The following is a 14,485-nucleotide window of genomic DNA, read 5'->3' on the forward strand; positions in this document are numbered from 1 at the left end:
TTTAAAATTTCCTACTTAAAGAGATGCCTGCTAGTTATTAACTGCCACAGAAAATACCACGTTGGGGATCTTTTCTGTTTCTTTTTCTTCTGTAAGAACTTTATTGAGATAAAAATTCACATTCCATACAATTCAATTTTAAAACATGTTCATCACTCCCAAAAGAAGCACTGTACCCTTTAGCAGTCACTCTCCCTGCCCCCAGTCCTCACTATATCCACCAGCCCAGGCATACCCTAATCTGTTTTCTGTCTTTATAGATTTGCTGGTCCTGGACAATTCATATAAATGGAATTATACAATATGTGGCCTCTTGTGATTGGCTTCTTCCACTTAGCATTGTGTTTTCAGGGTTCATTCATGTTGCGGCATGCATCAGTACTTCAATGTCATTTATAGTCTATTACTATTCTATTGTATGGATATATTACATTTTATTTCATCTGTTGATGGCCGTTTATGTTGTTTCCATTTTTTGGCTATTAATAATATTTCTGCTATGAATGTTCATGTACAAATTTTTGTGTAGACTTATGTTTTCATTTCTCTTGGGTAAATACCTAGGAATGAAATTGTTAGGTCATAGGGTAACTGTATGTTTAGCCTTTTGAGGAACTGCTAGACTGTTTCCAAAGCAGCTGCAGTATTTTACATTATCACTTGAGGGTTCTGATTTCTCCATAAACTCAGCAGTACTTGTTATTGTCCGTCTTTCTGATGGCCAGTCAAGTGGATTTGAAGTGATATCTCATTGTGGTTTTGGTTTGCATTTCCCCAATGAGTAATGTTGTTGAGCATCATTTTGTGTGCTTATACTGGCCATTGGTATATTATCTTTGGAGAAATTCAGATCCTTTGCCCATTTTTAAATTATTTGTTTTTTCATTATTAAGTTGTAAGAGATTTTTCTATATTCTAGTTATAAGTCCCTTAACATATATATTTTTTGCAATAATTTTCTCCCATTCTGTGAGTTGTTTTCACTTTCTTCATGGTGAGAACCTTTTCTTTTAGACGCTTTCCCCACTTGTGTTTATGTCTTATCAAGCAGTCCTACCTGCCATGGCCATGCTGGCTTACCTAACAAAAGCTTCCTATTTTGACATTTGTAGATTTCTCTTAGGTCCACCTTCCTCGGAAAACCCTTTTTCCAAATTTGTCCTTCTATTTCTTAATTCACGAAAGAAACTTTCCTTTCATATGTCAGTAGGTTGGTGTGATTGAAAAACTCTGTATTCTTCCAGCTGACATTATGTGTTGGTTCAGTCACTTAATATCACAGGTTCTCAATTTTACTTTCTGTAAAATATATTGATTTATTTCTGGTAATTCATGTGAGTGGTAGACTTCATTTGCCTGATACTTGATTTTGAAGGAAGAGCTTATTAATCCATTTGAATTTATAATGGCTAAGATGTGTGAGGTGTGGGAAGGGTAGATTGGGATAGGAGCAGAAGTATTACTGGCAGTGCTGCACATTTATGATGCTCTGATGTGACCTTTGGCTATTTCCTACCATCTTAGTTTTCTGTAAGTAATGGAATGCTATCAGTTCATGTTCTAGTGTTGTACATTTGGGAAGTGTGAATCATAGAACCAACAACTCATCATTCCACCTGGGAAGCTTTGCCAATACATAATCTGCAATAAATAGGTCCTTTGAGCTATCTAATCACCCCTCCCATCCAGTCAGAGTTTTCCCTACATACCAATTCCTGTGAATTTACAGAAAACTCTTAAATTGAAAGACCCTTCAAAATCTGGAATTTAAAAAATTACCATTTTGTATAGCCAAAGAGATGCTAACGTCCTTGTTCTTTTTAGGCACTTGGGTAGATTTTCCTTTTACTGGTAAGGGAGGAGTGTGCTTACTACATAATTGATAAACTAAAACACGAAATGTATTTTTCATCTTTAAGCACCAGATGTCTTTCAAAAGACTCTTCAAGAATCTAGCTGTTAATCCATGGCATAGCATTTGGTTCAGATTCCATAGAGTATTTTCATAATTACAGGGGTAACTATCTTTGCATCTGTAGATTCCTATTAGTACCCTCAACAGTTAGTACTTGGCTATCTAAAAAATACACATATGTGTTCTGGTGATGACAGATGATTTCTATCCAGAGTAACTGAGAATTAAGTTGTTTCATATCTTGCCAGATTTAGTAAAATTTGACAAGTATATTAAAACATAATAAGTTTCCTGAATGTACAACAAAACTATAGTTGAGGTACAGTGCAGAAGTGCTCAGTAAATATGTGTGGATTCAATATCACCTCACACCTGTTAGGATAGCTGTTATAAAAAAACAAAAGATAACAAGTGTTGGGGAGGATGTGGAGAAATTGGAAGCTTCCTACTGTTGGTGGGAATACAAAATGGTACATCACACAGAAGTAGGACAGTGCTACTGAAAACAGTATGGGGAATCCTCAAAAAATTAAAAATAAAACTGCCATGTGATCCAGCAATTCTGCTTCTGGGTATTTATCCAAAAGAATTGAAAGCAAGGTCTTTCAACATATTGGCACTTTCATGTTTACTGAAGCATTATTCATAATAGCCAAAAAGTGGAAGCAAACCAAATGTCCATCAGCTGATGAATGGATAAAGAAAATGTAGTATATACATAAAATGGAATATTAGTAAGCCCTGAAAAGGAAAGAAATCCTGCCATATGTGACAACATGGATGAGCCTAAGACATGGTAAATGAAATAAGACAATCATGGAAGGACAAATACTGCATGATTCCACTTACATGAGGTATCTAAAATCATCCAAGTCCTAGAAACAGGGAGTAGAATGATGTGCCAGGCACTTGGGGGAGGAATAAATGGAGAGTTGCTGTTTAACAAGTTTTAGTTATACAAGATAAATAAGTTCTAGAGATCTACTGTACAACATTGTGTTGCTAGTTAACAATACTGTATTGTACATTTGAAAATTTAAGAGGGTAGATCATATGTTAAGTGTCCTTGCCGTAAAAAAAAAATCTAATGTAATAGAACAGAAAATAAATGTGTGGATTCAATGAATGAAATCAACCAACAATAAAAACAATATGCTAGATTAAAAAAAAAAAGTAACCTTTGCTAACCAAAATCAGGCAATTGCTAAAACTTCTATTTCTAGGAATTCTTTTTGCCAAATTTAGAGAACTATAAATTCAGTATAATCCCCCAAAACTGCCACTTTTTGTTATCTCTTTCTTTGTTTTAAGGGATTTTCAGTCTGATATATTGCATGGTTACTGAGTTAAAGTTTTGGTAACTAAGTACTCCTTTCTAGGTCATTGCTAAATTGATCTCTGTTTCCTACCCTTTTGGATAATGGGTAAGAAATGTGGCTCAAATTCCAAAAAAAGTAACATTTCTATGGCTATTTTGTTGGCCTGCTTTCAGAGTAGCATATGAAGAAAGCATATGGCCTAAATGATTATTGTGATGCCACCTTTATCCCTTAACTTCTCTTTTCACAGCTTTAAAATTTTTTTCCCTAAGCCTTGAGCCATTTTTCATTTTAACATGTTGGAGGTAGCAGCCGTATAAATGCATCAATCTGTCTTTAACAGTCTTTCAGAGCATATGCCAAATTCTCATTCAGGGAATTAGTTTTTGTTTTTTTTGTGTGTGTGTGTACGCGGGCCTCTCACTGCTGTGGCTTCTCCCGTTGCGGAGCACAGGCTCCGGACGCGCAGACTCAGCGGCCATGGCTCACGGACCCAGCCGCTCCGCGGCATGCGGGATCTTCCCGGACCAGGGCACGAACGCGTGTCCCCTGCATCGGCAGGCGGACTCTCAACCACTGCGCCACCAGGGAAGCCCCAGGGAGTTAGTTTTAATTATTCTGATTTTATTTTTTCACGCTACTAATCCAGATTAGGACTTAGAAGATCTCTCTATAGAAATGTAACTGTCATTTCATACAAATAAAATATTTTTGAAGTATTCCAGGATCTGTAATTAAAGTTTAAGTCAAACAGTACCAATTTATCATAATTTTTGCCTAAATGAATTTACAATATCTGTCATGTAATCCTCTTTTATCCTTAAAATACTAGAAAAAACAACCTGATGTACTTGCTATCAAATTTCCATAATTTTTTTTCTCGTGTACCTTTGTTCATGACATTCCTCCTTAACTGGTATATCTTTTTAACTCTACTTCACCTACCTAAATCTTTAAGGTTGTGATTGAAGCCCAGGCCGATATTTCTGAAAGCAGTTTCCATAAAACACTGCACACATGATCTGTTATTAGATATCAAGGGAAAAATGGGTTCCAAGGACAAATAAGTTTGGAAATCTCAAATGACATATTTTAAGCAGATTTGCAGTGGTATTTTTTTTAACTTGAAGATGTCTCAGAGTCTTTAGTCTGCTGATATCCATTGTGACTCTTCAAGATTGCAATCTGGTATATAGTTTCTCAAACTTCTTTGACCACAGACACCTTTTCAAAAAACATTCTGTAGGGCAAACAATCCTGTATCCTTCAGCCTTTCTTTTTATATTCCATTAAAATAAATCGCCATCCCAGTGTCCTCCCCCATTCTCCTAAAGGCTTCTTGAGGGAACTTATACCCTTCATACTTTTTCATCTGCCCTCACTTTATTATCGCTCCTGCCTTATTTTGCCTCTTGTGTCTGCCGTTCTTCCTGTTTTTCTCTCCCAGTAAGAGCTAGTTGCTCCTTCCTGGTAATGAAGGAGATTAAAGTGTAGCATAAGACAAGGAGCAAATTAAAATTGGACTTCTGACATGTTAAAATCCTCTAGCCATTTCCTTCTCCATGGGAGAAACCCAGCCATGTTTCTCCCTCAGGCCCATCCTGCTCCAGTATTACTGGGATACTATACTGCTCTAGGCAAAATCTTACTCTGAGCCAATAGTACTATCATTAGACGCCATTATTTAGTCCATAAGAAAAATAAATGAAGATACTTTCCAAACATTTAAAAACTGGGAATAAAGAGTTTATGGGTTTACTGTTTTGAATGAGGCAGGATATGCTGGAAGAAGTTTTCAAAAACAGTAAATAACATCCAACTTCCCTTTTAACAACAATATTTAATGTTCTCCAACTTTAATCATCTTACTTAAGCTATGCCAGTAATGTACTAAATACATGCCTTTCTGTGCCAAGGTACAGTATTTTACTAAATATTATGGAGAACCAGAAGTATCTCAAGATTTGGCCCTTACCCACAAATAACTTAATAGCAGAGAAAAGAAAAACATTTGAAAAGATAACATGTAAAGAGGTGAACAATACAAGAAATGCCCTCTGTTGATACATGTTACAAGGTGAGTACTATGAACAAGCAATGTTTTTGATACACAGATAGGAGAGAGGCATAGTTTGGTCTAAGTGCTCTGCAAAATTTTCAATATGGATTAAACTGAATCTTGAAAGTTGACTAAGATTAGTAATTATGGAAGGAAGGAGAAGACATCCTGGGCAAAGGAAAGGGTATGAGCAGACGGCCAGAAGGCCACAGGATGTGTTTACAGGGCATGGGTTGAGAGTTCTAGAGGATATTTGGTACTTTAAAGAGGTGTCAAAATGTTATATGTAAAATACACACAAACACAGCCTAGTGAGTATGACTTTTGAAATTTTTTACACTTATACACACCGAATAACCATGTATACGGACAAGTGTGTGTACTATTTTTTTTTTATACAAATGGGATCATCAGTGTGTTTTATTGTACTTTGCAATATATTGTGGGCATCTTTCCATGTTTCCAAATCAACAGTAGATCTTGAGAATGTTCCACTGTTTGGAATCTAATCACAGAGTATTCCATCAAATGGGTGAACATTTAAACTAAATTTACAAAAGACTCAGAAGTACTAAAAGGTTAATGAATATGGGTAGTAACATGAAGCTAGATAATCTAGTTTATAAGATATCTTCGATTTCTGGCTTCCTTTCCCAGCGAGCCATCTCACCTTGTTCCTCACTTGCCTCAGTGGAGAAGGAGGGGTCAGCTTTTACCTAACTCCCTGGGGAAATTTCAGGTACATCTAGATTCTTCAAAATGCTCAGGCCAGCCATCCAAGCTCAATTTCCTGTCTGATAGTATCATCCATAGATAATTGAAATCAGAATCTTTACCCACATTCATAGGAGCATGTCCTTACTTACCTATGGCTTGTACTGAACAAGCATATCAGTACAATACACTGACATCACTGACATCGGTACAGGAGATATGCTCATTCAGAGGGGAGGAAGGCAATCTTTTCATTTCCTGAGATTAAATGATCAACCATTAAGGTTCCATCTGGCCCTGTGGTTCTGTTATTTTGTGAGTACTTGCAGGGCTGTCATGTGAGTAAAAGCTATGACTTTCTATATAGAGCTAAGGCTAGTAGCTGGAAGATACAAGATGATAAACATTTACAGTATAAAGAATTTCCCAAAAGTATACCAAGAGGTGCTCTAAGGTAGTAATTCTTAGTGATGACCAAAAAACCTTTTGTGATACCCAAAAGCTCCCTCCATGGCTGATGTTGGTTGGGTAGAAGTGACTTGCAGAAAGACTCTTCTAAACTGATAGGAAGAAAGGTTACTTTAAGATGGCTTTAAATTTTTTGTGTGTGGTAAAATACACAGAGCATAAAATTTACCATCTTGACCATTTCTAAGTGTACAGTTCAGTGATACTCAATGCATTCACATTGTTGTGCAGGCATCATCACTGTCTCTCTCCGTGATTCTTTTCATCTTGTAAAACTCTATACCAATTAAACAGTAACGACCCATTCTCCTCTCCCCTCAGCCCATGGCAACCACTATTCTGCTTTCTGTCTGTGATTTTGACTACTCTAAGTACCTTGTAGATTTATATAGTATTTGTCTTATTGTGACTGGCTTATTTCACTACGCATAATGTCCTGAAGTTTCACCCATGATATAGCAATTTGCAGGATTTCCTTCTTTTTTAAGGGTGAATAATATTCCATTGTGTGTATATACTAAATTTTGCTTATTTATTCATCCTTCGATGAACACTTGGTTTGCTTCCACCTTTTAATTATTGTGAATAATGCTGCTGTAAACGTGAGTATACAAATTATTTCTTTGAGACCCTGCTTTCAATTCTTTGTAGTATATATCAAGAAGTGGAATTCTTAGATCATATGGTAATTCAATTTTTAATGTTTTGAGGAACTACCATACTGTTTTCCACAGCAACTGTACCGTTTTACCTTCCTACCATCAGTGCACAGGGTTCCAATTTTTCCACATCCTTGGCAACACTTATTTTCTGGGTTTTTTTTTTTTTGATAGTAGCTATCCTAATGAACATGAAGTGTTATCTCATTATATTTTGATTTGCATTTCCCTAATGATTAGTGATGTTGAGCATCTTTTCATGTACTTATTGCCATTTATATATCTTCTTTAGAGAAATGTCTGTTCAAGTTCTTTGCCAGTTTTTGAATTAGATTGTTTGTGTTTCTGTTGTTGAGTTTTAGGAGGTCTTTATATATCCTGGATATTCACAACTTATTTTTTTCTCCCATTCTGTCAATTGTCTTTTCACTCTGTTGATAGTGTCTTTTGATGCACATGATTTAATTTTTGTGAAGTCCATTTTGTCTATTTCTTTTGTTACCTGTACCTTTGGTGTCATACCCAAGAAATCATTGCCAAATCCAATATCAGAAGCTTTGTCCTATGTTTTCTTTTAAGAGTGTTGTTGTTTTAGGTCTTATACTTTAAAGCTCTTGATCCATTTTGAGTTACCTTTTGTATATGGTGTTAGGTAAGGATCTAACTTCATCCTTTTGCATGTGGACACCCAGTTTTCCCAGCACCATTTTTTGCAGACTGTTCTTTCCTCATTGAATGATCTTGGCACCCTTGTCAAATATTTGACTGTATATGTGAGGGTTTATTTCTGGACGCTTTATTCTATTCTGTTGGTCTATATGTCTGTCCTTATGAAGATGGCTTTAAACTTAATTTTTCATTTCTAACTTAGTATATGACCCCTGAGGTAATGCTTCACTAGCTGATCTTGTTAACAGGCAACAGTTTTTCAGAAACAGGAAAAGGGAAAGTTGAAGAAAACGGAATCCATATTATTTGATCCTTAGTTTTTTATGGCCCTTAAATGAAAATAATCTAGACTAAAGCATATATGGGTCCTTTTATTATTTCATGTTTTGCTAGTTCTGGTAGATTTTGGAAACTGACAAGAGAAAGAGAGACTAAAAATTGAGGCATGAAGTGGTTTGCATGTGGTAACATAGTAATAATATGCTTAATAATAAGCATGTAATCTGACTCTTGGAGTCCTTTGGTTTCCAGTTCATTGTCCTTCCTACTGCATGTTGAGCTGCCAGTGGCTTTTTATTGAAATGCTACTATTTTAGCAGGGTTTGACTTTTTGAATTATCAGAAAAGTTTACTATAATTGTTAAGTGATGTGACTCACACTTAGTATTTCTACTTTCCACTTCTATTTCCATTTCAATTCAAAGGAATTATAGAGAATATCCTTATTTTATAGAGCAGGGGTTGGCAAACTATGGCCCACAGGCTAATCTGGCCCATAGCCTGTTTGTATATAAATACTATAAAGTTATATTGGAAGACAGCTACTAATATCCACTTATCTATGGCTGCTTTTCTGCAACAACAGCTGGGTTGAGTCATTGTAACAGAAAAATATTTACTATTTGACCCTTTATAGAAAAATTTTGCTTACCCTTGTAATAGAAGAGTTAAGAAACAAACAACAGAAGCACTCAGGGAAATGATCGGTTAAACCACTAGTAGATTTGAGTTGAGAGTACTGGCTTTTTGAACTTTCCTTTGACCTCAAAATCTGAAATTCCAAGTTTATCTAAGTTCCAGGTAAATTAATAGTGAATATGACTTTTTTCCAAATTAAAAAAAAAGTACTTAGCAACTATTTGTTTTGTGCCAAGTATGTGTCAGGCAATGGGAAGGAGCTAGAGAAGTGAAGTTACAAATCCTGCACTAGGGAACTAACTAATGGAAATATGGGATTTTTCTCCCTCATGTTTTAAGTATGATATTTTCAAATAGTTTTTTTTTCTTTTTCTTAGAGACTGCTGTGTTACAGAAAAGGATGTGACTTTCAGAATAATCCTGAGTGAGAAGGATGAGTCCAGATGTGCCTCTGCTGAATGATTACAAACAGGACTTCTTTCTGAAGCGCTTTCCACAGACTGTTCTTGGAGGCCCTCGACTCAATTTAGGCTATTGTGCCCCTCCTTACATATATGTTAATCAGATTATCCTTTTTTTGATGCCATGGGTTTTGGGTGGAATAGGAACACTTTTGTACCAGTTAGGCATCCTGGAGGACTATTATACAGCAGCACTTTCAGGTGGACTAATGCTTTTCACTGCATTTGTCATCCAGTTCACAAGTTTATACGCCAGAAGCAGATGGGTGACAGTGGAAAGAATGCTGACCACAGATATCTTAGCAGAGGAAGATGAACATGAATTTACAAGTTGTGCTGGTGCTGAGACCATCAAATTTCTAATTCCTGGCAAAAAACATACAGCCAATACCATTTTTCATTCTGTTCTTGCTGGCTTAGTGTGTGGTCTTGGAACATGGTATTTGCTTCCGAATAGAATAACCCTGCTGTATAGCAGTGCAGGAGGCACTGTTCTACTATTTTTCTTTGGATGGATGACATTGTGTATAGGAGAATATTCATTAATTGTAAACACAGCTACAGAGACTGCAACTTTCCAAACCCAGGATACTTATGAAATCACTCCTCTTATGAGACCTCTTTATATTTTTTTCTTTGTTTCTATAGATCTTGCACACAGGTAATAAGCTATCAAATACTTTATAACTTTATTTTTAAGCATACATAGTAAGAGCACTCTCCTTAGTATTAAAAGAAAAGAATCTATGAATTAAAAGTCACCAAACCATTGGGTGATAGGTTGTTTTGATGAATAATCTCATAGGACTAATCTTTGTTAAACATTCATCCTAAAGCAGTAATTAAATCTTGTTGAAGAGTAAAAAGAAAACCCTTTATAAGATAAATAAGCAAAATTTCAATCCCGTGTTTTACTTTAAATAAGAAGCTATGAATCTGTAAGATAGCCTGGGTGAAACCTGTGAAATGAGATGGAACTTTCCTGTGAAGGGAAAATAGAGAATTTATACACATAAATGTTAATGCACAGATTGAGTGGATTTAAGATGAATAGAATAACTTATTTAATTTTGTTATAGTAATTATATAGAATATTGATTTTTTTAAATCAATTTGCTATGGAAGGAAAATAGAAAATAGCAATTTTAAACAAAATTATTTGATGACTTCTTTTGCTTGCCTTTTCTAAATCTGACATTTCTTTCTCTGTTCCTATAGATTGCAGCTTTCTCTATCACAGGTAGAAATGTACAGGCACCACTTTATGGACTGAGTGTTTGTACCACCCCCATTCATATATTAAATCCCTAACCCCCAACGTGGTGATATTTGGAGATGGGGTCTTTGGGAGCTAATTAGGATAATGAGGGTGGGGCCCAGACACACTAAAGAGCCTGATTTCTTCCTCCAACATATGAAGATGAAATGAGAAGGCAGCTGTCTTCAAGCCAGAAAGAGAGTTTTCACCATACCCTGATCATGGTAATACTCTAATCTCAGACTTCCAGACTCCAGGTCTGTGAGAAATAAATTTCTGTTGTTTAAGTCACCCGACTATGGTATTTGATTATGAGCGGGCTAAGATTTTGATACCAAGAAGATGGGTGCTCCCATAACAAATACCTAAAAGTGTAGAAGTGGCTTTGGAATTGGGTAATGGGTAGAGGCTGGAAGAGTTTTGAAGTGTGTGCTAGAAATGTGGACATTAAAGGTAATTCTGGTGAAGTCTCAAGACAGCAGTGAGAGCATGTTATTGGAAACTGGAGGAGAGGGCGATCCTAGTTATAAAGTGGCAAAGAACTTAGCTGAATCATTTTCTAATATTTTGTGAAAGGTAGAACTTGAGAGTGATACATTTGGATATATAGCCGAGGAGATTTCTAAGCAAAGTGTTGAATGAACAGCTTGATTTCTCCTGACTGCTTATAGTAAAATATAAAAGGAGAGAGATGAATTGAAGAAGCAATTGCTAAACAAAATGGAACCAGAACTTGAAGATTTGGGAAATTTTCAGTCTATCCATATTGCAAAAAATGAGAAAGCATGTTCTGGAGGGAACACCAGCGGTGTGGCTGGACCGTCGCTCATTGAAGAGTTTCTGGGATTATAAGAGCAGAAACACTTCCAGTTTGAACTAAAGATGTAATGGATGAAGGCTATTAAAGTTATTAAATTTGACAGGACAGGGATATTAGAGCTATTTGATGGTGAACATGGCGCTTTTCTTAAGCACCAAATGATCCGAAAAGTGATTCAGAGATTATCAGGTTTCAACAAGCTAGAAAGCCTCTTCTGGAAGCCTTGGGGCTGGTACTACCCTGCAGAGCTCTTGAGGTGGTACCCTCACCTAGATGTTGGGTGATGTTGCTGCCCTGGGGGCCTGGAGGGCAGAGTATGAAACAAAAGAGGATTATTCTACAACCTTAAAATCTAATGGAATTTGCCTTGCCAGATGTTGGACTTTTTGGGGGACCTATCACCCCTTCTTTCCTGTTTCTCCCTTTTGGAATGGGAATGTCCGTCCTTTGCTGGTCCCACCACTGTGTTTTGGAAGCACAAAGCATTTCTGGTTTCACAGGTTCACAGCTGGAGAGGATTTTGCCTCAGGATGGACTTTAGAGTTGATGCTGGAATGAGTTAAGAATTTTGTCGCTGTTGGGAAGGAATGAATGTATTTTGCATGTAAGAAGAACATGAATTTGGGAGATCAGGGTGGAATGTCACGGGCTGAATGTGTGTGTCTCTTCAAAATTCTTCTGTTGAAGCCATAACCCCCAATGTAGTGATATTTTGAGAGGGTCTTTGGGAGGTAATTAGGTCATCAGGGTGGCCCTAGTTCCTTATGGAATTGGTGCCCTTATAAGAAGAGACACCAGAGAGTTCCATCTCTCTCTCTTTCTCCACTATGTGAGAATACAGTGAGAAGTTGGCTGTCTGCAAGCCAGGAAGAGAGTTCTCATCCGAACCCAATCGTAATGGCACTCTGATCTCAGATTGTGAGAAATAAATTTCTATTGTTTGAGCCACCTAGTCTATGGTACTTTGTTATGGTAGCCCAAAAGAAGACAAGGCATTTAAAAATATATAGCCAGTTTGTGTACTGAAACTGACCGATTCTTAGATTTCTGCTATTCCTTAACTCTTAACCTCTTCTAATTGTGCTACATTTATGGACCAAAGAACACTATAATACCCTTGTAGTTCTTCACCTAATCAAATATTGTAAGAGGAGAATTAATTTATGGAAATTCTATTGTAATTGATTTCTTAGTACCACAACCATTTACTAACTATAAAATATATTACAATTAAAAACCTGATTTTGAAAAATTAGCAATAAAATTGAGTTTAAATGTATATGTATACATTTGACCCCTTTTGAAAGATTTATTTATAACATTCTTATTTTCAGAATATAAATTATTGAGTTACTATCTCACTGTGCCATTTCTGATATCAGAAATTACCTGCTATAAAACATCTTTGCATTTAAATGATGCCCTAGGTTCTTTTAATCTTTTTAAAAATCTCAGTTAATTTATAATTTGGTTACCTTGACTACTCATTTTTCATTTCTCAATAAAAGAGCATAACATTTTTTTTTTTTTACTATATTCAAGTTGGATTTAATATAGTTTTAATGTTTACAGTTTAATGATTATAAAAAGATTTTTTCAACTATAAAAGAGGCAGTCCTCAAACCTATTTTTAAAGAAAATATGAAGTTTATATAGAAAAATTACCTCCCATTTCAATTTTAGAAAAATTTTATCTTCTTATTAACAAAATAATAATCAAGATGTTCTTTATGCAGTAGTAGGTGTGATACTGCATATAAATACTGTATGAAATGTGTACTCTATTCGAATTTGGAGAGTTGTCAGATATGTCAAGTTGTATCTTAATATTCTTTCAGAGAATATGAAAGTTGAAGAGACAAGCCCTACAGTGTAGTGATCTTTTCTCTTCCTGCATTCTTTAGTCTACCTAGTACAGTTGTATATTAATAATTTTAAATGACTTTTTCTATGCATTTTTATCAGACAAGTGTGAAACCTTCAGTCCTTAGTTCATAGACTCTCAGGAACTGTTTGAATGAATGATGCACGTTTATATCATCTTAGCCACTACATATTAGGAACATCTTTTTCTGGGCATGTGGATCTTAGTGAGTGTACAGAATTTGAAATATTTTTATGGTTATTAGAAAAACAGTTTTTTCTTGTGGGCTTAGATTTTTTTGCTCTAGAAAATTACTGTAATGTTATCAGAAATTTTAGGATTTAAACATTTTTCTGTTATAAAAGAACCACAGTAATCATCTGTTTGATCATCCTGAGTCATACACACAGGAAAGTAATCACAATGTTTGGTTATTTCAATTATGTATTCTTATATTGTGCTATTCTTGTGTATAAACACTTTTCTGTACTATTGCTTGTTTACTTAAGAACAAAAAGAGATTGGGGGGTAAAATAGAACTTGGATAACATATTTCCTAAGTATACATTATTTTTACACAAATTATCCTTTCCTTGAATATGTTAGCAAGAGAAGTGTTGTCTTTTAAAAAAACAAAAAAACTGTACAAATCTACATGTTTTCCTTGACCTTCCTATGGCTTATTGTGTGTGGTTTGATTTTCTTTTTTGTTACTGGAGTGTTTTCTTCTCAGAATGAAATGAATTTTTTTTTAAAACTACACTACAGAAAGTATCCTCTAATTTAGCATCACATTGTTAACCTTGTGTTCGTTAATTCTCTCTGCTTATAAAAATTTGAAGGACATACATTATGAAGCAGAGTGCATTAGCTGGCATCGTCCTGATATCTGTGTAAGGAAGCACATTATACCATTATTATAATCATAGTTGCTATGCATTTGCTTCTTGGCTATTAACATACACTTAAGTGTATAAATATTAGTTGGCTTTCTCCTTGACTTTGATTCCTAGCAGCTCAGATATTCAAGTACAATTATTATGCTATAAGTTTTGAGATTTAATTTTCTCTTTTGAAAGTTGTCTTTGGAACTCCATAAGTACTACAGCGTTGTTGGCTTCCAGGCAAGGTGTTTGGCTAACCTTATTCCAAAAACTTAGTAACATATTGATAATGTTTATTCCTCTGTGCTTTAAAGTTTTTGTTAAATTATTTGAAACAATTTGATAATGTTACGTTTAACTGGTAAGTGCTGTACCAAAAAGCAGTTCCTCCAGTTAAGATAGAAGCCTTCACTAATTTATGAGACTGTGTTGTACAAGTTTGTGTTCTCAAATCCATACCACTGTTTATACAAAATA

At 35.4% G+C, this 14,485-nt stretch overlaps 1 protein-coding gene and 1 long non-coding RNA gene across 7 annotated transcripts in view; both read left to right on the plus strand.

The window, feature by feature from the left end:
* Nucleotides 1–14,485, plus strand: part of LOC125963586 (uncharacterized) — a 125,401-nt gene that overhangs the window by 12,330 nt on the left and 98,586 nt on the right. The gene's annotated exons all lie outside the window — the stretch shown is intronic.
* PCNX4 (pecanex 4) overlaps nt 1–14,485 on the plus strand; it is a 42,103-nt gene that overhangs the window by 964 nt on the left and 26,654 nt on the right. For 3 of the 6 annotated variants that reach the window (XM_012536545.3, XM_033404660.2, XM_033404659.2), the window contains exon 2: nt 9,099–9,843. In XM_012536545.3, the coding sequence (XP_012391999.1) occupies nt 9,155–9,843 (689 nt within the window). In that variant the 5' untranslated portion in view covers nt 9,099–9,154. Of the gene's footprint in view, nt 1–9,098; nt 9,844–10,550; nt 10,698–14,485 lie in introns of those variants that run through there. The other 3 variants (XM_033404662.2, XM_033404664.2, XM_033404663.2) reach the window with 2 other exon arrangements.

This window comes from Orcinus orca, chromosome 2 (assembly GCF_937001465.1).
Source record: "Orcinus orca chromosome 2, mOrcOrc1.1, whole genome shotgun sequence".
Lineage (NCBI taxonomy): Eukaryota > Metazoa > Chordata > Mammalia > Artiodactyla > Delphinidae > Orcinus > Orcinus orca.